The sequence below is a fragment of the Solea senegalensis genome, linkage group LG8, assembly GCF_019176455.1.
Source record: "Solea senegalensis isolate Sse05_10M linkage group LG8, IFAPA_SoseM_1, whole genome shotgun sequence".
NCBI lineage: Eukaryota > Metazoa > Chordata > Actinopteri > Pleuronectiformes > Soleidae > Solea > Solea senegalensis.
In genome coordinates this window covers 21,367,640-21,392,615 of record NC_058028.1, presented here as the reverse complement: position 1 = coordinate 21,392,615, position 24,976 = coordinate 21,367,640, and the positions used below count along the sequence as shown (strand labels likewise).

Genomic DNA, 24,976 nt, shown 5'->3' with positions numbered 1-24,976 from the left:
CTCGGAGGTGAGGAGGTTGTGACTATCGCAGTGAAGCGACATGTCCGCGGTCAGTCACACCGACCGCGGGGCGCGCACGAGGCGTTGAGGGAGGCTATGGATATGCCGGGGAATGTCTCCCCGTGGAAGGACCGGACGGACCACGGGCCAGAGCAGAGCCACCAGGCAGCGCGTCCTGCGTGGGCAGTCACGGCGCTAGCCAGCGTGCTGATCTTCACCACTGTGGTGGACGTTCTGGGAAACCTGCTGGTCATCGTGTCCGTGTTTAGGAACCGTAAACTACGAAATGCGGGTAAGAGTTGAATATTTATTTCAAGCGCGCGCGCGCGTGTGTGTGTGTAGATTATGATACATGTGCGTGGATTATTCAGAGGTTGTGTTTGTTCTCAGGTTGGTGTGACTCTGTGAATGAGCAAAGAATGAATGAATGAATGAATGCTTTCACAGTGAATGAGTTTGCCTATACAACAAAAACCTATTGTCAGTGTGCTCCAGCTTCACTGCCACTGTCCAAAAACATGCAGATTGGGATTAAAGTTGATATAATGTAAGAACTGTATTCTATTCATTCATAAAATGACCATCAGAGATGAAGAAAAATGATAAAGGCTTTACCATAACAATATGGCGCTCTCTCACATATACCCTTTGTCAGTGGATATTTAATGTGTGTAACGTTTGGGTTCCTTTATTGTCGCCTCTCACCATGTGATAATTGTCTCTATGAAGCAGACACACACACACTCATTTTCAATCTCCGCCTGTTGCTGACACCACACGTTAACCAAATAGGTTTGTAAAAATAAAACAGACAATGGGACATAAAAGTGCAGCCTCTCATTTACATTACTTGTCAAATCTGGCAACCTTTTTAAACCATGTCCATGCGATGTTTAAAATATGGATTACTATTCCTAAAACTGATCGTTTCCATCTGAACTGACATCTTAGACACGTTATAATCATAATACTGCAGAGGCCTGTGTGGCTTTACAGACATGACATTGTGCATCTTCTGCTTAAATTCAGTCTTTCTAATGTTGTAGCTGTAGTTGTGTAGGAGCTACTAAGAATCTGAATATTGCAGATATTATAAATCACCAGTTGATTTGATCTATTATTTGAATGAAAATAATCAATCACTTTGATCACTTTATTTTAAAAACTCATTTCAGGGAAACATTTGAGGGGAAAAGCACATCTATCAACAAGAGACCAATAACAATATATTGTCGACCTTCAAAAGGAGCTGCTGCTGCTTTTGCTCATGGACAGATGTTATTTAGCCACTTGCAATCAGACGCGTTTACGCAGCAATGTTCGCTGATGTGCAATGACCCTATTCTGAATAAAAGGATACAAAATCAGAGATTTCAAACATTTCTGTTGTTATACAGCTGGGAAAATCCATTCACCGATGCCAGTAGTTCCAGCAGTGCAGTTGCGAGAAGAATAAATGGATTTTATAGACGCACATGTAACTTGATGTGATGTATAGCCCTTGTGTAAGTTGTAGAACAGTGAATGTATATCTGTGGTTTAGACGTGGCAGCTCTGTGCGCAGGGTCAGACAATCGCCAGGAGACAAATGAAAGGACTAGATTTCATCTCAGGCTGCTTTTGTTCATTGACTTTGTTTCACGTTACCCATGCACGGCCCAACTGTGGCGCTCATTTAGTCTGCAGGCGGCAATGCTGAGCTCAGTATTTCCTTGCTTCTGTGGTATCTTGGTTGTGTGTGTTCATGTTCATTAAATGCTCTGTGTGAATATTTGAGCTCACATCTCCAAACTAAAATCAGTCATTGTCCTGACTGAACTATACTACAATTGTCAATTTTCTAAGGATGTCAGTAAAGGAACACAACAATAGAGCTTTCTGGGAAAGTCCAACTGAATCATTCATTCATTAACCCTTGAACGCCTAAGCGTCAATATCTGTCTGGAGATGTTTTTGCTTATTTTAACTATAAAAGGGCCAGAAAATGTGCTTTCGCCCATGTGTCCAGAATAACTCTCAATATCTGGCAGTTATTTACAATTTACTGCATGTTAAAATAGTGTATTAACAATTTTAAATGAAGAAAAACAATGTTTTATTGAGGAAAAACACTGTAGTTGGACATGAGCACCAGATGTTGGCAATGAAATTTGAACAGTATAAGACATATTTAAAATAAATTTGATTTTTTTTTTTCCATTTTTCCAACTTTTTCCCCAGCTTCCTGCAACAGCACCAGTGAAATTACCGTTAATAACCACATGTTGGCTTTAACGTGCAACTTCTCAGCTTTCAGAAACCATAAAAAAAAATGTTCTGATGGCACAGACCGTTGCCTAATTATGGTAATGCGAGGGTGCTTGTGCAAACGTGTTTAGGTTGGTTTTCCACTACAAAATAGTACCTACTCAACGTGGGCGGAGTCATCACTGCACGGCTGCAAACTGCCGTGACTTCGTTTTACACACAAACGAGTGACTGGTGACTTGTAAAGCAGTTAGTTCAGCACTTCCTCCGCGACCGTCTGATACAGTCACTGGACTGAAATACAGGGTTTGTGACGCCACTCGCGATCAGCAGTGCTGTCACTAAATACACCAAACGCCTCTGTTAAATATTGAGATTTTAAACACTTCCCTGGTAATTGTTGGCGATGAACTCTTGTTTTTTGGTTTGTCAAGTCTTTTTAACTGATCTACAGTTCGGCATTGTTCGGCTTGATTCTTGTGTCGGACGTCTCTTCCTGTGACGGCACTCTGACCAATCAGTGGCTGGCAGTCTGGTGACGTCACGCATAGTAGCTCACCTCGTCAGAGCAGGTACTAAAAAAAGTACCTGGTACCAAGACTTTGCCTTACAAAGTCAATATGCAAGTCTTACTAGCCTCCGATTAGTGCCCCACTGTTTAATAACATGACATTGCTGCTGAAGTTATATAAACCATCATCACACAAGTTTGGTTCAGAAACAGCACTTTTGTCACAAAAGGCTTATGTTAAATAGTGGATGTTGGATTTTAAAATGTGTGGCTATCAAGTTGCACATTTGAAAGGGAGAGATAAAGAATAAGAAGTAGGCAGTAATGCCACCACGTATCAGGCTCTTCCAGAAATGACACCCACAGATGGCAAATTATGTTTTGTCACAGCAGGTAAATGTAAGGTTGGTGGGTCCGGGGAGGAAGTGAGAATATGATTGATGCTCCCTGAAGGAGACGGCTGACGTACAACTTTAAGTGTCAGGCCAGGAAGAGGCGAGAGATTCCATACTTTAGTTGCTGTACAGAGTGAATCGACTGAAAGGGAATGGTGTCAGTAAGTAGAATCACTATCACAAGGAGATAATAGATGTTACATCGAGGATACTAGAGATTTTGGCCAGATCACTACCACGTTCTAGTGAATGCCGGGGATGAACTGCCTGCCATCAGTGGACGAACTGATGGCAGGCAGGTGTGCAGGGATAATAAGGTGATTTGTAACAGGTGAGCAGTGGAGCCAGCAGCCAGGCAGAACCAAGCCTTTTCAGACTCGGGGGGGAAAAAGTGAAAGGAGAGGGAGGAGAAAGAGGGGGAGGGAAGAAGTGGATGCTCCCACAAGACCATGCCGGGTGTAGGCACGGACATCAAGACGGTTGCAGGTGAGGTCTGTGAACTTCTGTTTCCAAAATATCAACATGGCCCCAACCAAAAATGAGAGTTCAGATCCTTACAGGTGATGTGACAAACAGTTGCCTCTCCATAGGCAGTCAGGCTGTCACTTTCTAATCTGAAATCTGGATCTCGTTCCAATGTTCCACTCCAAATGGGGAAGAAGGAAACCCTTGCAGTTTCCATATAAACACAGCCTAGAAGCGCATCAGAGTACCTGAAGTAATGATGGCATGATCCAGCAGAGGGCACTCTGAGCGCAGCTTGACCTTTTATTTGAATGCCCTCTTGACTCATCAGAATAACACGGCCGTGATATGATGTTGTTTAGATAAAATCACCCTGAGCAATTGGAAGTAGTGGAAGTATTTTGGTTTCTAACAAAGAAATCTGTGGAGTCAGCTTTCCACCCAAGTGGTGTGGCGGAGGACAGTGCAACAATGCTCATTCAGACTTGCCCTATAGTCACTGTATTTCATTAAATTGTCACATATCAGAGAGCTGGAACCTTTTCGACGCACCTGTCAGCGTGCTGAGACTCAAACGTGTACCTCTTCTACTCACATACGTTTCACGACTATTCAGTAAATCCCAGTATATTCTGGATTTCCGCTTGTAAATAAAGGATATCAATTAAATGTAAGGCCTCATGTAGTGCGGCACAATCAGCAGAGGGTGCACTGCTCATTGAAATGCCGGTTTAGTTCCTTACATTCCCTGAAATCCCGCAGCTAATGAAAATGAGCCAATTAGAGAGAAGAACAAAGGGAAGGGGACTCCTGAGGCACAGTGGATGAGATACCATGATACAAGCCATACAGAGAAAGAAAGAAAGAGAGCGAGAGAGAATGTCTGCACATCTCTCTGTCTGCCTCATCATTTCTTTATAAATTCTCTCTCTCTCTCTCTGTCTGTGTCCATCGCTGTCACCGTCTCCTCCATCCTGGGTTCCTCTTTTGTGTGCATGTGTGCTTCAAGGTAGTGGTGGACTTATGTCCTCGTATTCCTGTGGTTGACATTCAAATTTCAATGCTAAGTTTTCTTATGCACCAGAAACCTTAAAAAGAATTATTACTTTAAAAACAATACCTTAGTGACCAAGGTGATGCAGTAGATAGACAGTTTATTGTCCTCATTTGGACATTTAAAAAACAACACTGGACTTATTAGCAGCATGTAGAAAATCATTCAAACCAAAAAAAGGAAAACATCATTGAAAACCAGGAGCATAAATAAATGTAATTGAAACAGGAAAGTAAGGTTTGAGGAGGTGAGCTGTGATTTATTGCACATTTTTCTCTTAATTAGCACTGCTGCAGAGTTCCTTTGCTTTCAATTTTCTCTTTTTTTATTCTTCCTGCTTTTGAGCTTTGACTGAAATTGCTTTCTCTATTTTACTTAACTAATTTCTTATCTATGTCCCATAATAATTTTCTTCTTTTTTGTCACTTCTCTAAGTCGCTCTGCCTTACCCTGCCCTATTTTCTCTGCTTTCATCCTCTTTATGGACATTGTCTTGTCTCTCTCTCTCTCTCTCTCTCTCCCCTCGTGCTTCTCTTTCAGCCCATCAAGGTCATTCATCACTCCTTCTTTCATGACCCAAGCTTTAGATAAATAGGTCGGGTTCTGTTTAAATTTATCCATCAATCAATCATCATTTGTAGATGGAGTGTATTTTTCTCTAGTTGTACTTTTATTGTGACTAATATCTTTTATGAAGCTGAAATCATGATTATACCTCAAACAATCAACACTAGTAACTTGCACTGCTTTCGTAAGGATGAATGAAAATAAATCCAGAATTAGTCTTTTGGGCCTTTTAGTTACTTTTCCCTCCATTGTCCCCGATGCATGACTTGTGTGAACAGTCACACCCCGAGGGTTTCTGAACCAAACAGCGGCAAACTCCCCCGGACCCTCATCAGTCCTGCTCCCCTTCACTTTGCCCTCTCAGTGAGAGAACCGGCACAGTCTATATAAAGAATCAGAAGGAAGGAACAGAGTATCTCTATTAATACCTAAGAGGATGTCAGCAGACATGTATAATTGATATAACGGCTGTTTGTGTCGCTTTTGAGAGTCGGCTGCGCTCAGATCAGTGTTTCTTCAGGTCACACACTGCGGCGCTGAGACAAAGAGGAAATGTGATGTTGTGGGAGCATCCAGGCTCCTGTCCTGAAGATTATATAACCTTAATCTGCCTCTGCATTGGCCTCTGTGGATGTGTGTGTGTGTGTGTGTCGCAGAGAGAGAGAGACTTGCCTCAGATGACACTGATGCCAGATTGGCACTGGATTGTGTCGTCGCGGCCAGAATGGAAAGTAAATGGTATATAGTCTCCATTTATATGGTGCTTACTTAATAAAACAGTTTACATCCATCTTTCACATGCTCACAGAATTTCTATACATATTCACTTCATATAACTGACTCTCCCAAGCACTTGTGGGCATACGGACTGAACGACTTGCACCTAAAGTCGTCCGAGAAAAGGCGGTAGCTGTGGTCTGTCTGGATAAAAAAAATAATGTCATTAAATTAAACATTAAATGTTGACTTTTCATTGAATTTCTGATGTGATTTTTGCACGTTTTAGATGTTTCCTCGGTCCAACACACCTGAGGACACACAGGCCAGTGTGGGATTAGTGTCGTGAGCGTCAACAGCGATGTGAAGCGAATTACAAATGTGGAGTAGCAATATTTCATCATCATTGCGCTTTTTATATTTATTCCATTGCAGTGAGAGTTGAAAGAAACTGCAGGTGTGACAGCAGATTACCATAGTTTCAATGATATATGGGAAACAGTATAGAACAGTAGAAATAGTAAGTACGGATGGGTATAAATGGGATTTTATCATAGACTGATGTTGGTACTGCTTATCAGTGCCAATACTAAGTTGATAATGTTTTTGATACATCTGAGTATTGTCAGAATTTGACTTGAAATGAGTTTAAACCACAGGCCTTCTGTAGTTTAAACCATTTTTGTATCATGCAGTGTATCATGCACATCTGCCTCCAAAAACAATATGCAAATACGCTTGTGCCACAATCGCATGCCCATCCATTATAACCCTCTAAAGCTACGCTAGTGTATTTTCCTGCACCTGCAAAACAAGGACCTTCAGTGTATCTGGTGGCAGAGATGTTGGACGTCCGCCTTCTACTTCAAAGATGTCACGAGTCCAATTGTAAACTCCAACAGACTGAGCAGATTGGTGACAGAGCTGGCAGGCATCCAAACAGCAGGAGTTCAGCCGAGCAGAGCAGGAGAAGTTTGGCAGGTGTCGCTGGTTTGCAGGTGATTCTGAGACACAGGCTGTCAGAGACGCAACTGAACTGAACCGAACTGAACTTCAAAGTAAACGACGCCGTGCCGTTGCTGGTACACACAGGGTCACTGCAGGCATGATGGATAGATAAAGGATAAAGCGTCGTGGATGTTTAGGTGAATTAACAGAGCCAGAAAGGATGGATGGAACAGAGAAGGTTAGGACAAACGATAACCAAACTTTAACTATTATTCTTCCACTCATGGATATGGGAATGGCATATACTTTAATGACCCCTATCTTTTACTGCCCGCAGCAGCTGACTATGGTGCCGATAACAACAAGTGTATGTTTTATTGAGTTATTACAAGTATTTCCCACAGCCGTGTAACACAGTCACACATTCCATTAGGCTGATTGTTTATAAGTTGCAGCGATTGATAATGTCTTAAGACGTAGTAAAAGAACAAGGAGGTTTCAGATTCATTCAGAAATTCTAATGTAGTGCGCGTGCGTGTGTGTTTATAGATAGTGCGGTTTTATCATTTGGAGTAAAACCAGCAGCCCCGGTGTCTCTTCTGCCTCTGTTTCCCTCTGTGACTCGCTCTGCTTTCCACTCGGCTCCAGTGTAATGTGATGTGATGTGATGTGGTGGATTCCCATGGCATTTACTCATTATCTGAAAGCGTGCAGGCCGCCATCATTTCACAGCTGCGTTGCTTCCACATCGTTACCAGCAAACACAGCTCGAGACAACAAAGACCTGAACCCAGCAGCTGACAGTAAACAGATAACTAGTGCTTTTGCCTGTGAGCACAGAGTCTCACACACACACACACAGAGAAAACGCCGCCACGCTCGGGGGCGTTGATGGCGGATTCCAGACTTGACAACAGTCCCTGCAGCTAACGACTCTCACACCTGTGACTGTAGACAAACCCTATTCACAGGCTGTGTCATGACATGCTGCAGTTGTGTGTAGGTGTGACACGGACTGTCCTGTGCACTCACAACACAACAAGCAACACAACAAGACTCTCTCCCAGGTAGGGGTGGGAGTGAAATCGATGAAATATTTTGCGATATTTTGCGTGCAGTTATTATATAATTATCAATTTTTTTTTTTTTTAACTGATGTCACAAATAAATATTAAACTTTTTGTGGATTAGCATAAAAAAAAAATCAATTTCTAACGTTTTAGTCCACTAGGTGGTGCACTAGGTGGACCTCTAGAGGTCACTATAGTGCATCATCTGCCTCCATCTTGTCCTATACTTTGTGTCCTCCTCTGTTACAGTTGTCTGGAACAACCTACCTGCCGAAAAAAAAGGGGTGGTCACTCCAAAATAATAATTTTGATTTCTTTCTGTTAGCTTACTTTGAATTTTGTAAATGAATACATTTATATTTGTGAAAGCATTCATACTTTTACGGACCTCAGTCAGTTTCTATAAAGACATGTATGCTGTTAAGCTTCAACTGCTGTCTGCTGCTAAAACATTGTAAAAACAACAACAACAACAACATCAAACTGTTAACATAAACCATACAATTATGGAAGCCAGTGATGTATATTTAATGGTAATGAAAGCTTCCATATCATGACCGCTATTATACAACAACATATCTTTTTCTTTTTTTTTTAACAGCTTGATAGTGTAAGAGAATAGAGTTTAATTACATCCATTGTATATGATCCTCCCAGTGTATTAACCTCGCACCATTCCCACAACATTATTATGTTAATTTGTCAACATAATGTACATAATCATTAAATTATGTACACGCATAATCTTTTGTTCCCTCAGCTATGTGAGAGTGGATGATTGTGTATGGGGAAGCTACAGATGAATCGCTCCTTCTGGGACCAATAACGTTTTCTGGATCTGGATCTGAATTATGTGACTTGGAGCTCATTTAAGTTGGCAACAGAAATGAATGAATATATACAGCGGTGCCATTTACCAGACTTAAAAGGGCATTTGGTCACGCATACAGAAGCAGTCTTTGAATCCTATTACTTAAGGATAGAGTGCTCTGATTTCCTTTATCATCTTCATTTACCAAGTACTGTGCCTTCTTAGTCCAAAACTCCCATGTCTCTGTCCTACAGAACACTGCATAGCACATTTCATTTACAGAAATGTAAAATGTAAAAGAGAGCAGTAATCATAACAGGCAAACGGTCACAGTGGCAGTAAATTCAATTACTGGTCATCCGTGGGTGGATGTGAATTCCACATCTATTGATGATCCAGGTGATGCGGAGCAAATCAACCGTCACCAAATCGACTTGAAATATTTGCTATACCTCATTGCACAATGTTTTAGTTGTGATCAGATCACAATCAGACTGAGCTGAATCATGTGGAGATGCAATCTGGTTGCAATTGTATCGCGACACATACATGTCAAAGACTTATCTATGCAGTGATAGAGTCTGTGGTCGTATGCTGGCCATGCCTTTCATGGGCTCAGATTTCCATGTTCCGCTCACCATGGTTCAGCGACACACACAATACGTGGTGGGAGTGGCCGCTTGTCTCTGTGACAGACTGGGGACTTGTCCATCCCTCCTGCCACCTAATGTCAGGTGTGACACAACCCATAATGGGCCATAACAGTGTCAGGCATCTCTGGTGACCTTCAGAAGGTAATGGTCTTGCTGCGTAGCGTTGTAGACTTCATTTAGCCCTAGAAACCAAACAGTTGCATGTGTTGCTCTGTATATGGTTGCCCCGGTAATGTCTCACGAGAGAGCAGAGAAACATAGATGTTTAGATGTTTGCATGTACAGCAGTTCGTATGCATATTATGTTGTGTTTATGCAATAAAAGTCGTTTCTTAACCGCTCTATAGTTGCGCCCTCTTATCGCCTCTGCATAAATGATTCAAGTGAAGCCTCTTACACTTAAAGCCCACATAGACCGGAAGCTCCAATTAACGCTGCATTTGTGTGTGTATCTGCGTCATTACCTCGTTTATGAAACCCTAAAGTTTCAGAACAAACAGTTCAGCCACTGCTGAGAAAATAGTGTTGTTTTGTTTTCCTGGGCTCTGCGAAGCGGATCGGCACTTCCGTAGGTTGATGTCGTCATCAGAAATCCTCACCACTCCTCTCACCACCGTAGCGCCTCCTAGTGCGGGCACATCCGGTTGCGTACATTCAACCGCAGAAGAAGAAGAACTACTCTCGTTGTAGCTGCTGAGATGCAGAGCATCCACCGTGCCAGAAGGGGGAGCTGTGTATGTGAGTGCTGGCCTATCTATTACGTCACTTCCAGGTACCTGGCCAATCACAGGACAGTAGGAAAGCTCTCGTTGGCTGGCCAATCACAACACAGTCCACATTCTAGGGGTGTAATTTTGGTCTGAAACGGCACGGCTGACGAGAGCATCAGTGAGGAGATATTTTGATCGGCTCGTTTGCAGCGACTAGGAGGTTTTTAATCATGAAAACAAGTTAATATATGTAAGTAGACCTCCATAACTAACATATATGTGAGATACAAGCATTCGATGTCACCTTTAAGAGTTCATTTTTCCAAGCATTAAAAAGGTTTTTGGTGAAGGGACTACAAATGTCAGCCTGTGTTGGCAACTTACACTTTGAATGAGGTGCATTCTTGACTAACAGTGAATGGTGAACCACTGTGTTTCTCCTTCATAAAGATGAGGAGATGAAGTAGAGAAGAGGAGAAAGAGGAGCAGACTCAGAAAGAGGGAGAGAGAGAATGTGTTCAGCATGTCAATGAGTTGTGACCAACATGGTGGAAATGCTGTTTCTCTCCATTTTTTTTTGACATGCAATAAGAATTTCTTTTGACAAACAAAAGAAAAGTGACATGACACGAAGAGACACTAGAGACAGTGGGAAATGTTTCTCTCTCACATAGATTCAGTCGAGCGGGTGACGTGATATGTGAACAACCCAACGGACAATCTACAACAGCAACAGCACACCATGACTAAACCGCAGCTAAGTTGATGTCCACAAACCAAGAAGATGGTGAAAGGATTCTGAAGTTAACGGTCCAAATAGATGAAGATGAACGCTTCAGACACCTCATTGCACTAAAATGAACATAAACCCCATGGGGAGAGAAATGAAAACGAGATAGCAGTCCTGCCCACCACACTACTGTTCCTCTATGTTCCAGTCATTAAACATGTTGGCCTTTTTAGTAGTTGTGTTGTGAATGTGCAAGAATCTCCCTGAGGTAATGTTGAAAAGCATGAAGCCAAGTTAGAAAATTGTTACACAAATGACTTTAATTCCTCTAGTGACACAAGTGTGTGGAGGCTTCAGGCTGATTACACACACAGCTAATACATGGTAGTGTGTGTGTGTAGAGTAATAAAAGCATATCAACAAGTGGGAATTCAGATTTACAAGCATCTGAATATTGTTTGGTATTGGTAATAATGTACATTATTATTTCCAACGATTGTAGTGTGTGCATTTAAGCCTCTAGTTCGTCCTCAGATACCGATACTACGATCGTAGGTGGTGATAATTAGCTGTGAAATCACCAAGGACCAAGTTCGTGAATATTATGTTCTGGCTCATAAAGCTCTCTGAAACAAGCTCTTAGATTCACTTACTGCTCTTTCCAATGGTTTCCCAAGTCATAAATAATATTAAACAATAACAATACATAATGTACACAGAGAAATACAGTACAAATGTATTTTGGTTTTATGGCTACAGTTTGCTCAAGTTAAAGTAATAGTAAGTCAGCAGTTTCACAGCACTTCACAGGTTAAATTATAAAGGAACTCTAAATTCTCTGTGGCTGTGAATTCTAATTGCATTTTTATTGACTTGATGTCCACTCAAAGTGATTCTTTAATGGATGTTCTTTAATTAAATAACTAAAAAAGCTGAACATAAGGGGCAGACATACTCAAAAGCAGGTGAATGTGAAACAAACGGAAAATCCAAAGTACTTATCAACTCAGAGAGTGAAATACACCAGAGAGGCAGAGACGATTGAACACAGGTGGAACACATCAGGGCAGGCCAGAAAATCAGTGTAGAGGGAAACTAGACAACAACCAGTAAAGTCCATAGACACAACAAATTCTGTAACCAGTTTTTGATGTTTTAATCCTAAAAAGCACGGACTAGAAGATTCGAGTCAAGACGCAGGACCACACTCTTATGATTGCAGGGAGGAGATTCCAAGATGGAATCAACCTGGCTTGTACAAGGTACGGTTCTAAACAAAAGTATGCAACATCCGTTTCCCATTCAGCTCACTTTCACTGGTGATTGCGGGGTATTGTTCACACCCCAATCACTGTTCAGTCAGGATAATTTGTTCAGGTAGTCTGTTCAAATCAGGCTAAAATTGGAAGCATTGTTGGAAGGGCCAATGATCCTCTAGTGTGAGGCAGGCTTTAAACAAGACAAGTGACAAAGTAAACAAAAAAATAACAAAGGAAACTAACAAGAAATAAACTGAAAACAACTTAAAGTCCAATTCAAAATAAATAGACCACAACAATATTCCAAAGAGGAACAAAGAGGAACTGATGAAATCATAATCCCTAAAGAAAAGCTGTGATCATAGGCTTGGTGCAGGCCGTCATAGAAAAAGATTATTCAAGATATTTGGTCATTTATAGAGCTGCCTTTACATCAGAGGTAGTAAGAAGACCAGTTTCAGGACAACTGAGAGAAAACAATTTGTTCGTTGTCATTTGTTGGATCTTTGAGGCAGGATGAGTAATCTGGGGACCTTCAGGATTTAATGCATTAAAACCTCTATGTGCAGTAAGTGTGTATAGCCATATACAGTATATATGCATTGAAGCCATCCAAGAGCAGGATGGGTTGTCTTCCCCTATCTGTCCTTCTTTGTGCTTGACTGTCACCATCAATCAGCTGGGAGCTTTGTCATTCTCGGATTGTCTCTGCCAGCCGTGGTGTTGCGGAATTGAAGGAGAGCCTCATCTCCCAAACAACTGGCTCGCATAACATGTAACCGGTCCCCCAGTGGTTGGCTTAAATGGAACAGGGATAATAGGAAGAATTCTAATCAAGTGTGGGATAGTGGAGAGTGAGGGTTTGGAGGGAAGACAGAAATGGATGGCGACAGATGAGATGATAAAAGGAAGGGATGGAATGTCAGGTAATCGGGGGGGAAAGGGTAAAAAGGAGAAAGGGGAATTTATAACAGTGTGTCGGTGGGTGTAGGTGGGGGAGGGAAAAGGACTATGATAGGTCACATGGACATTTACAGGCAGAGGGGGGTCAGAAGGTCGCCATTAAACCTTTACATGCCCCACATGTACACTCTCCTGTGTGTTGTGTTCTAGCCTCAGAGCAGACGTTCAATGTGCTGAAATCCTGTTTGCTTCCACTGATGTATGGGTAAGAGTTCGGGGATTCACTTTTAATGACTCTGGCACATGGGCTAGCCTTACTGATGAATGGCTGTAATTACCTCCTGTGGGCTGTGATAGTGCTAACGTTGCCAACATTGGACTGTCCATAGAAGATGTGATACCTCTATCATGACCTTTGTGGTGTGAGCTCATTGGTCTGTTGAGCTGTATTAGTATAAAAGAAAATTATGTTGAAGCTCACTATTACCCTTTGAATGGGTTTCTATGTTGGTGAGAACTCCAAAGCAAGGATTACAGGCTACTCCACGTTCCAATTAAAGGGACTCCCAAATCAGCACCAAAGATTTTGTCTCTCCAGGAGACCACTATGTTCTCTTTCCTTTGACATTTTCACCGTCATGTTGTCCTTTGTTCTTTCTCCGATAGCTTACATTGACTTGACCACTAGAGCTGGTTCCAAACCCATTTATTTTCTGTTTGAACTTGCCGGGTGGTTCATAATTAGGTTTGGGAACTGGAACCACACTGCTACCATGATGTAGCAGTGCTTATATGAAAGGGCTGTCAGTGAACAGGCTACATAACCTATTTTGGCAGCTTTTTTAAAAGAAATAATAATAATAATAATTTAAACACCATATAAACCAAAAATTGTTGTTTTTAAAGTAGTGGTTAAAGCTCAAGTCTGTAATTGCTTTCTAAAACACTTCATCTTGCTAGTAGAAATCTTTTTTCATGGCCTCACAGCTTTAAAGTTGTCTGGAAAAGAGTAATAAACACAACAAATCATTGTGTTTGGACTGATTGGACTGATTCCGTGGCGCAGACCTCTGCAGATGGGTTACGCCCTATGAGCAGGCATGGAGTGTGTGCCGACCATGAATGTGTCATACAAAGAAACTCGTCTATGGATAAGCAGAAAGTCATTGACAGTGTCTTGACAACGTTGATGTAGTTGATATATGTAGCCGACGTGATTCTACCCCGTGAGACTCCTTAAAAGTTCCTCTCCAAGAATCCAGAACCATGCGATTGTCTCTGTGGTCTTGTCGAGATACTGCAAAGCCAAATTGTGGTGTGTCCATTTACTCATCTGTGGGTTTCACACCTCGTCCCTGGGGATGACTGTTTTCCAGAATAGCCCTGATGATGACACAGTGTGGAGGACCCCCTTCTCCTGTGAAGAGCGTTTGTCATGCAGGCTTTTTGTGAAACGTCTCCATGAAGATCAACCCATTCAACTCAACAGTCTCATTAAATGAATGACTGTGATGCCATTGCTGACGTCAATCCATGAATATTAAATAAAAGGTTACACAATATAGCATAAAAACTTGATGAGCACTGTGCTAGAGTGCTCTCAGATCATCATATATGTGCTGGTTCTTCACAGTGAGCTATATGAATGATTGTGCTGTGAGGCCCCTCATCTGTTTATGACCCACGCATGCACAGGGATGTTGGTTTTCTAATCAGCTTTAAAGATGAAAGTGCCGGGATACAGTGACGACAGATGGAGCTAATTCAAAAATTATTGTGACGAGAGAGAATCATCACTGCTGCATTATTAATGCCTGCCCTGAGGGGAGTAGCTGATTGCTCACATCCACTTGACATGTCTCAGATTATTGACTTTTTCGAAGTAGGAGCTGCAGCCATGGATGAATGTGCCACGAGAGGTACAGTATATCCCCAGCAACTGACTTGACCCTCCATCTTTGCACTAAATTACTTTAATAATGAGCAGGACACCAACGTTTCAGTACTGTCCTACAGCAAAGGCTTGAAAGTTTGTGTGTGTGATTTTTATAGCTTATCCACTTAAAATACACCAGAAAATAAGCCAAAAGTTGACAAAATGAGTTAGTGCTGCAGAGTTGAAGGGAGCTGCACAGAGTTCATCTATGGGGGAAGCTTTGACACCTAGGGCCAAGTTATGCTACACAAAAAAGGGGTAGGTTGATATGTACTGAGAAATATTTAGCAATTTGGGTTGATGGACGTCTGTTAGAAGCTGTGCTAGGTATATAGGGAATATTTCTATGTGTTGTTGATCCGAGAGAGGCTTGGATATATGTGGATGGAAATGTAATCTGGATGTAAGGCAAGTGGAAATAAATGTGCAAACCTCTTACATGACTCTTCCTTGCCTTGGGGATTGAGGATCTGAAACAGTACCTACGAGTCAAGCCCATAGGAACCTGCCTAACAACTTTGGGTGGCTTTGGAATTACGTTTACGTTTGCCACTACATTTATATAAGAACAATTACTGTCAAAGATCAAAGAATCTATCCACTACCTACACAACGTTTGTATCCAAGGGTGGAGCCAATTCCAGCTAGTAGCAGAACTGATCCCTAGGGATTATGGTCTAGCACATATAAAGATTTGACGTAGGAAGGATAGTAAAGGCCTTGCAAGTCATTGGGAGGGTTTGCAATTTACCCTGTGAAAAAAAACGGATCATTATTGTTATGGTCACACCACAGTAAAGCAGTTTCAGTGTTATGTATGCAGCCACAGTAAGATATGATATATAACACTGAAAAAGGTTTGGGCCCAAAACTGACCCTTGTGGAACACCACATTGTGTGTGATTGACGTAGTGTCCTAGTCTCCTTAAACTGTTTCATGTTTCCTTAATAACGTCTGATCCAGTTGTGGATGTTGTGTAATCTGAAAAATGACAATGAATGGTTTATTGTATCAAATGCATTTTTAAACTAAATGAATATACCATTGTGAATTGGTATTGCTGTATTTACTTGTTCTGAATCAAATTACATTGTATAACCATTTCTTAAGAGTGGAATTAGCTTAGCTATCTTATTTGTTCTGGAAAGATGCCAGTTTGGAAAGCCAGAACACAGATGTTAGTCAGTTTAATTATGCAGTGACATTTTTCTTTATTATTATCATACCAGTGTCATCACTATCTTTCATAACAATGTAGATCATTGTATTCTCACTTGTCTCTTCAAGAGACACTGACTGCAAAAAATGTATTCCCACTGGTTCCACTTACTGTGCCCTTACCTCAATATTTAGTCAATAGTGGATCAAAGATAAGAAGCAAACTCATTAATTATCAGAAGTGTGTTGACCTGACACACTGTTGATGTCAAGGACAGAAAGAAAAGATAAAGAAATGTAGATAGTTAGAAAGAAAGAAAGAAAGAAAGGTTACAGGTCTGTTAATCAGGAGCTATTTGATGCACCTGTGTTCTCCCACAGTTGCCTGGAACTTTTCTGACACTATACAACTCAAAATCTTCCATGTGCTTGTGTTTTTTTATTTTCCTTTAACTTCAAATTACAATAATATTATTTAGTCTGTATCATTATTGTTGTCATTTTATTTTAATATACCTTGTGTTTAATTTTTATAGTTGTGAGTTGATGTTTATCAGAAGTGTCTTGACCTCACATCATTTTACTACCACGTTGGAGCTGTGAAAAAGAAAAGCAGAAGTAAATAAATAGTAAATGTTACTGACAGAGACCCAGAATCTAAGTCGCAGGTCTGTTAATGAGGAGCTATTGGGTGCACCTGTGTTCTCCCATAGCTGCTTTTTTTTGGCTCTATAGAACTCAAAATCTTCCATGTGCTTCTTATGGCACTTTTTCCCCCCCTTTAACTTCAAATTATAATAATTATAAATCTTTAGTTTCTGTCATTATTGTTTATTTGAATATAACGTATATTTCATTTTTATAGTTGCGGGGTTGATCTTTATCAGAAGTGTGTTGACCTCACACACTTTTGATCCACTAAAGAAAGCAGAAAGAAGGACAGAGATAAATCAATCAATAAATAAATAAATAAATAGTAGATTTTACAGACAGAAACACAGAATCTAAGTCACAGGTCGCTTAATCAGGGGCTATTGGGTGCACCTGTGATCTCCCACAGCTGCAGGCGATCAGCCTGGCTGGGAGGTTACAAAAGCAGGTTGGAGAGTCACTGTTCAGTTGGGTTTTGCTGCCAGAGAGTCAACACCTTCAGTTGACTTTCTGTTGAGTTGGGTGTGTGTTGTGAAAAATGTGTTTTCTTCTCATGTGTTTTACAATTTGTGGCTTTGTGGGGTCATTTTGGTAGAATTAGTGGGCGGCTGTGGAAAGTTTTATCCCAAACTGTAGAAAACACAACGTCCCATTTGTTGGGGTGTTTCCATATGAGTTTCACAAACACTACCCCTAACGTTAAGGTTGTTTTCTGGGGAAATGTCTTTCACTTGGAAGTCTGTTTTGTTCACTGCAGTAAATAAAATTGGATTAGGGTCATTAAGAAATGCACTTTGCAAAAGAAACATGGAACGCACTCCTGCAATCCATGTTTGGCATTACTTTGACATCAGGAAGCAGAAAAGATGCAATGAAACAGACTGTAGTCACGGATTTGTTGGGGAAATCGATTCTTACTGATTATTCTGAGGTGGGAGTCGCTGATCCTACTGCTGAAGTTGCATTAAAATGGCTAGACATGAAGCTCAAGCTGGTTGGATTACTGGGAAAGTCAAAGTCAGGAGGTCATTTGTTTGAGAAAGACTTTGATTTAGCTCGAAACAGCCAACCTGTGCCTCCATTTTATTGAGACAAATTGGGATGAGTTACAGAGGAATCCTGGCCAGTGCTACTCCAGAATGTTCACAGTGTTTATGCGTCATTGTTTGTGGCTCAGATTTCTGACTACAAGACTGTGAAAGAGGCCATTCTCTGGGCTTATGGATTAGTGCCAGAAGCACACAGGCAGCAGTTCTGAAAGCTCAAACACAGATGGGATTTGCAACAGAATAGTTTTGTTTGAGCCTTGGTACAAATCTCCGGATGTTGAAGATCTGTGATTGGATCAAGAGCTGGGTTCATGAACGAAGACATGGGTCCGACGCTAGAAAAAGCTGCTGTTCCGGCAGATGAGTTTACACTCACAGGTCCCAGTCAAAGGCACCAACAACAGACGCAAAACAATTCAAACTGCCCGCCTTGAAAGACTGTCACTGCAGACTAATGCCATTTTAAGCCCAAACTATATAGCTTTGAATCAGAAATCTGATTCAGCATAAAGAATGTGTCACTGACTACTTTTGACATCTAAGTAAATGGAGAAACATTCCCAGTCAAGAAGCATCATTGTTGTGTAGGGGAAATAATGACTGAGCCGTGTCTCTTCTGCTCACTTAATGCTGCAGTTTGTACAACGGCACAATGTATTAAACAGGAAGTAATGCTACGACAAGAAGCAACGCAGCCTGAAAACCAGCATGTTGCTTACTTGCTCTTCAAAATAAAAGCATCCGCAGTTCCATGTTTTCAAATGGATGAATAGGCCACAGATTAACATCCCTTTTTAAGGGATGACCTAATCCCTTAAAGATCACCTAAATCATGTATTTCATTGTGTTAAACTTCACTTCAAGGCAACCATTAATAATCCAACAGTCACATCGGGATTAACAGGCTGTTGACAAAAATGTAGAATCCAATCTAATGTGTTCATTCTGATAAATGTATCATTAGACTCCAGTGAGAAACCAAATCAACATTATAATCTGTAATCATTTAAGTTTCTTCTGTAAAAATACGGTCTATTTTAGGGTGAGGGTTACTGTCACACAGTGGTTAAATATGTTTAGCGAAATCTGTCGCCCACTAAGTGTTTGAACCGCTGTTTGGTTTGAAATGGAAATAAAATATTGAGTTCTGTGATGCTTCCTCTGTGGGTCACAGTCTCTGAGGGATGTACTTCATGTGCTGATCCCTCAGTGTTTACCTCAGTGGCTTTGTCAGCAACGTCTGTCGTGTTGCATTTCACCGGAGCGTCTGAAGGCTGAGGGAACCGTCACAACTCCGACAACAGCACTGTAGCACAGGACACCTCAACGCTGTCAGACTTTATTGCTTTCATGCTGGTGGCAGCTGTGGCCGGAGGAATTATTCAGGAAACACTGGAAATGATGTCTATTGTTCTGATTAGGACTGATGGTGGTTTTAGAAAGAAATACTAAAGGGAGACAAATGTTAAAATGCAGTTTATAAGGATGGGATTTTGGCACTTTAAGGTGCTGAAAGTGAGTATTTGACACGACACAAAAGGTGGAGACTGTGGCTGACGGATTTTATTTGGATAAAATCTGTCTTAAGGGAACGTATCTAATTGCAATATTTACAGTAAAATAAAATGACTTTAATGAAGAGCGTCATTGATACTAATTACTCTATATTCCACTGAGTGTGAGAGGTTAAAGAGATGGATTGCTTCAAACATGCATGTATTATTACACACAATGTTGTTTTTCACCGACATTTAAATAATAATAATGGGCCGTACGACATAAACAATACGTTTATCTTAAATTTCAACCCTTGCTTTAGCTATTTGTGGTGTTTGAAATTGTGATTTGGGTTTGAAAACAACTGATCAGCCCAATCACTGACTTTGTGCAACCACATTTCAAAGACAATCAGAGATGGCAGACTTCACCCCATTCACGCAACAAGCCTCTGGCGGCCTCTGTTGGTCATATTGGCAAGTGTGGAAGCACAAACAGACACACAGAGCCACTAAAAACACTTCACTCCCACACTGTGCACCTTAGGTCACCTAAAGTCTGCCTCACACTAGAGGATAATTGGTCAGATTTCTGTCCTTCCAACAATCGTTGGTGCTTCCGATTTTTAGGCTGATTTTCTGACCAAATTATCCTGTGGTTACGAGGGGTTCTTTTTTCATCGCACACATATAAAACAGACCTTTGTGTCTGTTTATATTCTCAAGTCAGTTTCTGATAGATCCCAAATCTCAGTGTTTGGAGTCTTGACTAGATCATCTAATCTTGTACTTTCTCAAGATTAAAATAGATTTGAAAATCCACTCGTGTGGGGGGCAGAATCTCTGATTCCCTGCATGGATTTCTCCACACTAAACCCTCTCTTTGAGAAATGTCTTGGCTCTTCAGCCATTCGATGCCCTGACACTTGAAAAGAGATTAGATATTAGAGATGAGAGATTACCCCAGTTCTACCCTAACGCTCAGTTAGCTTTCATGTTTCGGATTGACTGCGTCATTTCTCATTGCTGCTGAATGATGCGAAGAGGTCACCACTGAGAGGAGGAGGAGGAGAAGGAGGGAGGGGATTGGCAGGCTGAAAAGGTCAAACCGTGAGGGATGCTCTCAAAAACAGCGTTCATTGTCTCAGGTGGTTTCGGTTTTTCTGTCAATATGCTGTCATTTCTCGCCAAGATGATGATGGCACAGTGGTTCACTATGATAAACGCTGTACCATCATGGCGTTTCTCAACTTTTATTGCTAATTGCAAACAACAATAATAATTTATTTGGCCTTGTCATTTACTGTTAACGTAGACTACGGGTCAGTTTGAGCGGATGTTTCGCTGCAGTGTCGTCTGCGTGATTCTTAATATTAACAGCTTTGATAGGTTTTTTTTGTCAGTGTTTTCTCACTTTTAAGAGCACGCAACTCTTAAAGGAACATGATGCATTCAGCTCATTAAAGAAGCAGGGAAAACTGTGTATTTTTAAACCAGGCTGAGCCTTTGTGAGCCTAACCCAACTACAGTGTTTTTTCCAAATAGAACTTTTTGTTTTTCTTCCTTTTTATATTTTAACATGCAGTAAATTGTCAGTAACTGCCACACATTGAAACTTATTCTGGAAAAATGGGAAAAAGCACTTAAAGGACATTTTCTGGCCCTTTTTTATGGTTAAAATAAGCAAAACGGGTCCAAACGGACATTTTGAGATGCAGCTGTTAAAGGGTTAATATATCATGTGATTTATTGGACTGTTTCAGAGGTTTATGGTGAAAAGGCTGATGCTCTCTCGCATCATAACTGCGGAACCTTACATGCTTGATGATTCTTGATGATACTGTATGGTAAACGGTTTTATAAAGAAATCACAGCCGCAGGCCTGTGGCTCGGCTGCCTTGGATAATCATCTCCCTCAAGGCAGAAGGACAAATGAGATAACACTGTCCTGTCTGGGTCGTCCACTTTAGAACAATGACGGGACATTTTAAAATGGAGCCAGTGCTTAAACGAGCCATGTGTCATTTTTTTCTAATATAAATATAATCTCAAGGGAAGATTGTCCTCTTTCAGGTTTGGTGAATAACCATCAAACAACACTGACAGTTTAATTTCCTCTACATCAAGAGGAAAGTGTTTGGTTACAGGGTGTTGAGCAGAGTGTGTGTGTGTGTAAGAGTGACACATGGTGTAAGAATATTTAGTTTTTAGTCTCGAAGACCATTGAAAGTGCTTTACATGCTCACGTACACATTCATACAGTGCATCTACAGTAGATGCTGTGTTTTCGTAAATCACACGTCATTCACACACGGTCGTCAAGGTCAGTTCATTGTCAGCAACACTTGGCATGTGTACGAGAGGAGCAGGAGAAGACTACTGTTGGGATTTTTGCCTTTTCAGGTTTAGTGACTTTTAATTACGTTTACATTTAAGCATATTGCAGACGCTTTTTATCCAAAGCGAGGAATAAGCTACATAGAAGTAGTCTTGGAAAGAACTGCACTAGTCTATTTGACTTTGAAATGATGTAGTTTCTGCCTTTAACGTGTTTCACCTATGCTCAGTTATCCCTGCCTTCCTCGTACATTTAGTCTGTTTTTGTTTCCTGTGTTCCCAGATACTTCTCTTCCTCGGTTTAGTTTTTGGACTGCTGTGTTTCGTTTGACTGCCTGCCAAACTAAGTCTGTCTTTTTTTTGGACCAATTATCTTTTCACCTACTCTTCCTGCTCTCTGCTCTTTGGGTCCTCTCGACTACGATCTATAACACACACACACACAAGTTTGCACAGCTGCTATTCTTTGGACACTGCACTGACGTCCATTTGGACAGTCTAAACGAAGCCCTGGTACAGCAACAAATAAAACACAATCTGCTTGTGTGCAAAGTGAAAGTGCTTCTGCTGTAGATACTTATTGTACCTGGATAAGCCATTATTATTATTATTATTATTATTATTATTATTATTATTATTATTAATATTATTATCAACCATGGATATGAAGGGAATGAGAGACGGCAACTAAATTGGTTTTAAAACACGTTGCACTCAAAATGCACCCGTGATGAATTAAGGAACTCACTCCAACCATTTGGACCATTAGTGCAATGATTTGATTTTTCTCTATGTAACTTACAAGGTGTGTTTTTGCTCCACGGGCTGTAAACCACAAGCTTAGATTAGATTATTAATGTGTCCTCAGCAAAGACGGAGATAAATGTGCTGTCATCCACATGACTGAAAGCAATAATTGCGTCACATTAATTATGTGGTTAAAAAAGAACTTTAATTAAGTACAAGAATAGCGTTTGAGATGGATCACATTAAACACTGAGAGAATAATGTGCACTCACCTATTAGCTCATTGTTTTCTTTCTACGTGTGATTGATGGGTGTGGTGTAGCTATGCATGTTCAGTACAAGGACCAGGAATTTCACTCACTGTCTCCCACGATACTGTTTCCTCTCTTGTGCTTACAGGAAACGTCTTTGTGGTGAGCCTGGCCTTCGCTGACTTGGTGGTGGCGTTCTACCCCTACCCTCTGGTGTTGTATGCCATCTTCCATGATGGCTGGTCACTAGGAGAGACCCAGTGCAAGGTGAGCCATGGCTGTAGCAGTGGCGATTGCTCTAAGACAACAAGGAGACGCTCAGCTTCCTCTAGAATGTAGTCAAATATGTACGGCGTTGGACATGGAGCGCAAGGTGTCACTAGTTTGTTCAGAATTTGCCGTGATTGCGGCAAAAGCATCACTTCCAGGGAAGCTCAGCTTCCACGACTGCGGATGGGCGGGTGCAGACGCTGGGCTTCTGCATGATGATTGGAGGAACTGTCTGAAGGGCGGAACCGATTTTTGATTGACATGTTGCAGAAACATACATGACAGCGGAGCCTTTTCTGCCTCTGTCCTGTGAGGCTTCTGTGAGGGGGAAGTCTGTAGACAAACAGCTGGTCGGTGTGTGTTACGTGCTCGGTGGTATAGCCCATTTTAGTTTGTCAGTCAGTCAGTCATCATCTAACCGCTTTATCCTCCACCAGAGGGTCGCGGGGGGTGCTGTGCCAATCTCAGCTACATCGGGCGATAGGCGGGGTACACCCTGGACAGTTCGCCAGTTCATCGCAGGGCCACACACAGATAGAGACAAACAACCATTCACTCTCACACTCACTCCTATGGTCAATTTAGAGTGTCCAATTTACCTATTCCCCACATTGCATGTTTTTGGACTGTGGGAGGAAGCCGGAGAACCCGGAGAGAACCCACGCACACACGGGGAGAACATGCAAACTCCATGCAGAAAGGCCCTTGTTCCAACCGGGGCTCGAACCCGGGTCTTCTCACTGCAAGGCGAGAGTGCTAACCACTACACCACCGTGTGGCCCATTTTAGTTTGTACATAATATGAAATGATAAAAACACTACTGCAGCATTTCAGCTTTACGTAATTATCCCATTTCCTTGTTTGCAGAATGTATGTATAAATAACTGGGCCTGAAATGAGCTTCCCCTGGTTCAAAGACGAGCAACCTTCACTGCCGTGTATCACGTACTGTTAAAAACCTTGACCTTATTATGCAGTCCAGAACCAGTGAAGGTCACTTTGTCACGGCAGAATATCAACAACAAAACTTACACCGCAACAGTCATGACTTACACTAAGCTGTGATCTCTCTCTGTCTCAGGTGAGCGGCTTCCTCATGGGCTTAAGCGTCATTGGATCCATCTTCAATATAACAGGAATTGCCATCAACCGCTACTGTTACATCTGCCACAGCTTCAGCTACGACAAGCTGTACAGCTACCGCAACACGCTGCTGCTGGTGGCGCTCATCTGGCTGCTCACCGTCCTCGCCATCGTGCCCAACTTCTTCGTTGGCTCGCTGCAGTACGACCCGCGCGTCTACTCGTGCACGTTCGCGCAGACGGTCAGCACCTCCTACACCATCACAGTGGTGGTCATCCATTTCTTCGTGCCAATCACCGTGGTCACCTTCTGCTACCTGCGCATTTGGATCCTGGTCATCCAGGTGAGGCGCAAGGTCAAGTCAGAGGTTCGCCCTCGCATCAAACCCAGTGACCTGAGGAACTTCATCACCATGTTCGTGGTGTTTGTGCTGTTTGCCATTTGTTGGGCGCCGCTCAATTTCATCGGGCTTGTTGTTGCGATAGACCCTGAAGCAGTGGCACCTCACATCCCGGAGTGGCTCTTTGTGGTCAGCTACTTCATGGCTTACTTCAACAGCTGCCTTAATGCTGTCATCTACGGCCTGCTCAACCAGAACTTCCGCAGGGAATACAAGCGGATCGTCATGTCGGTGTGGATGCCGCACCTCTTCTTCCAGGAGACGTCGCGGGGGGGCACCGAGGGCATGAGGAGCAAACCCTCGCCGGGTCTCAATAACAATGAACAAATGAAAGGAGAAAGTGTCTGACACTGTTTTTCCTCCTTGTTCACACTCTGATCTCGACAGTGCCAAAGCAATTCACTCTGGTCATACAGAGTGACAGAGGACTAGGATTTAAAGGTTAGCATATTGGCTACAATAGCTGTGTTATCCAGTCAAGAGTGCCATTCACGAAAGCTATGGCTCATCAAAATTTGGTGTGAACATGTTTTTATATGCTCAGCCGTCACCTGGA

At 41.8% G+C, this 24,976-nt stretch overlaps 1 protein-coding gene across 1 annotated transcript; it reads left to right on the top strand.

Moving 5' to 3' along the window:
* LOC122773035 (melatonin receptor type 1B-B-like) lies at nucleotides 1-24,976 on the top strand. The gene is made up of 3 exons (XM_044031403.1): nucleotides 1-292; nucleotides 22,815-22,933; nucleotides 24,019-24,976. Exons 1-3 carry the CDS (start codon nucleotides 97-99, stop codon nucleotides 24,766-24,768), a joined length of 1,065 nt encoding a protein of 354 aa, XP_043887338.1. The 5' UTR covers nucleotides 1-96; the 3' UTR covers nucleotides 24,769-24,976.

Bases quoted from the DNA above. Each gene is read 5' to 3' on its own strand.
- LOC122773035 (XM_044031403.1), top strand. From the start codon at position 97: ATGGATATGCCGGGGAATGTCTCCCCGTGGAAGGACCGGACGGACCAC. The intron at 293-22,814 runs GTAAGAGTTGAA...TTGTGCTTACAG, and splicing joins CCGTAAACTACGAAATGCGG to GAAACGTCTTTGTGGTGAGC. The intron at 22,934-24,018 runs GTGAGCCATGGC...TCTCTGTCTCAG, and splicing joins TAGGAGAGACCCAGTGCAAG to GTGAGCGGCTTCCTCATGGG.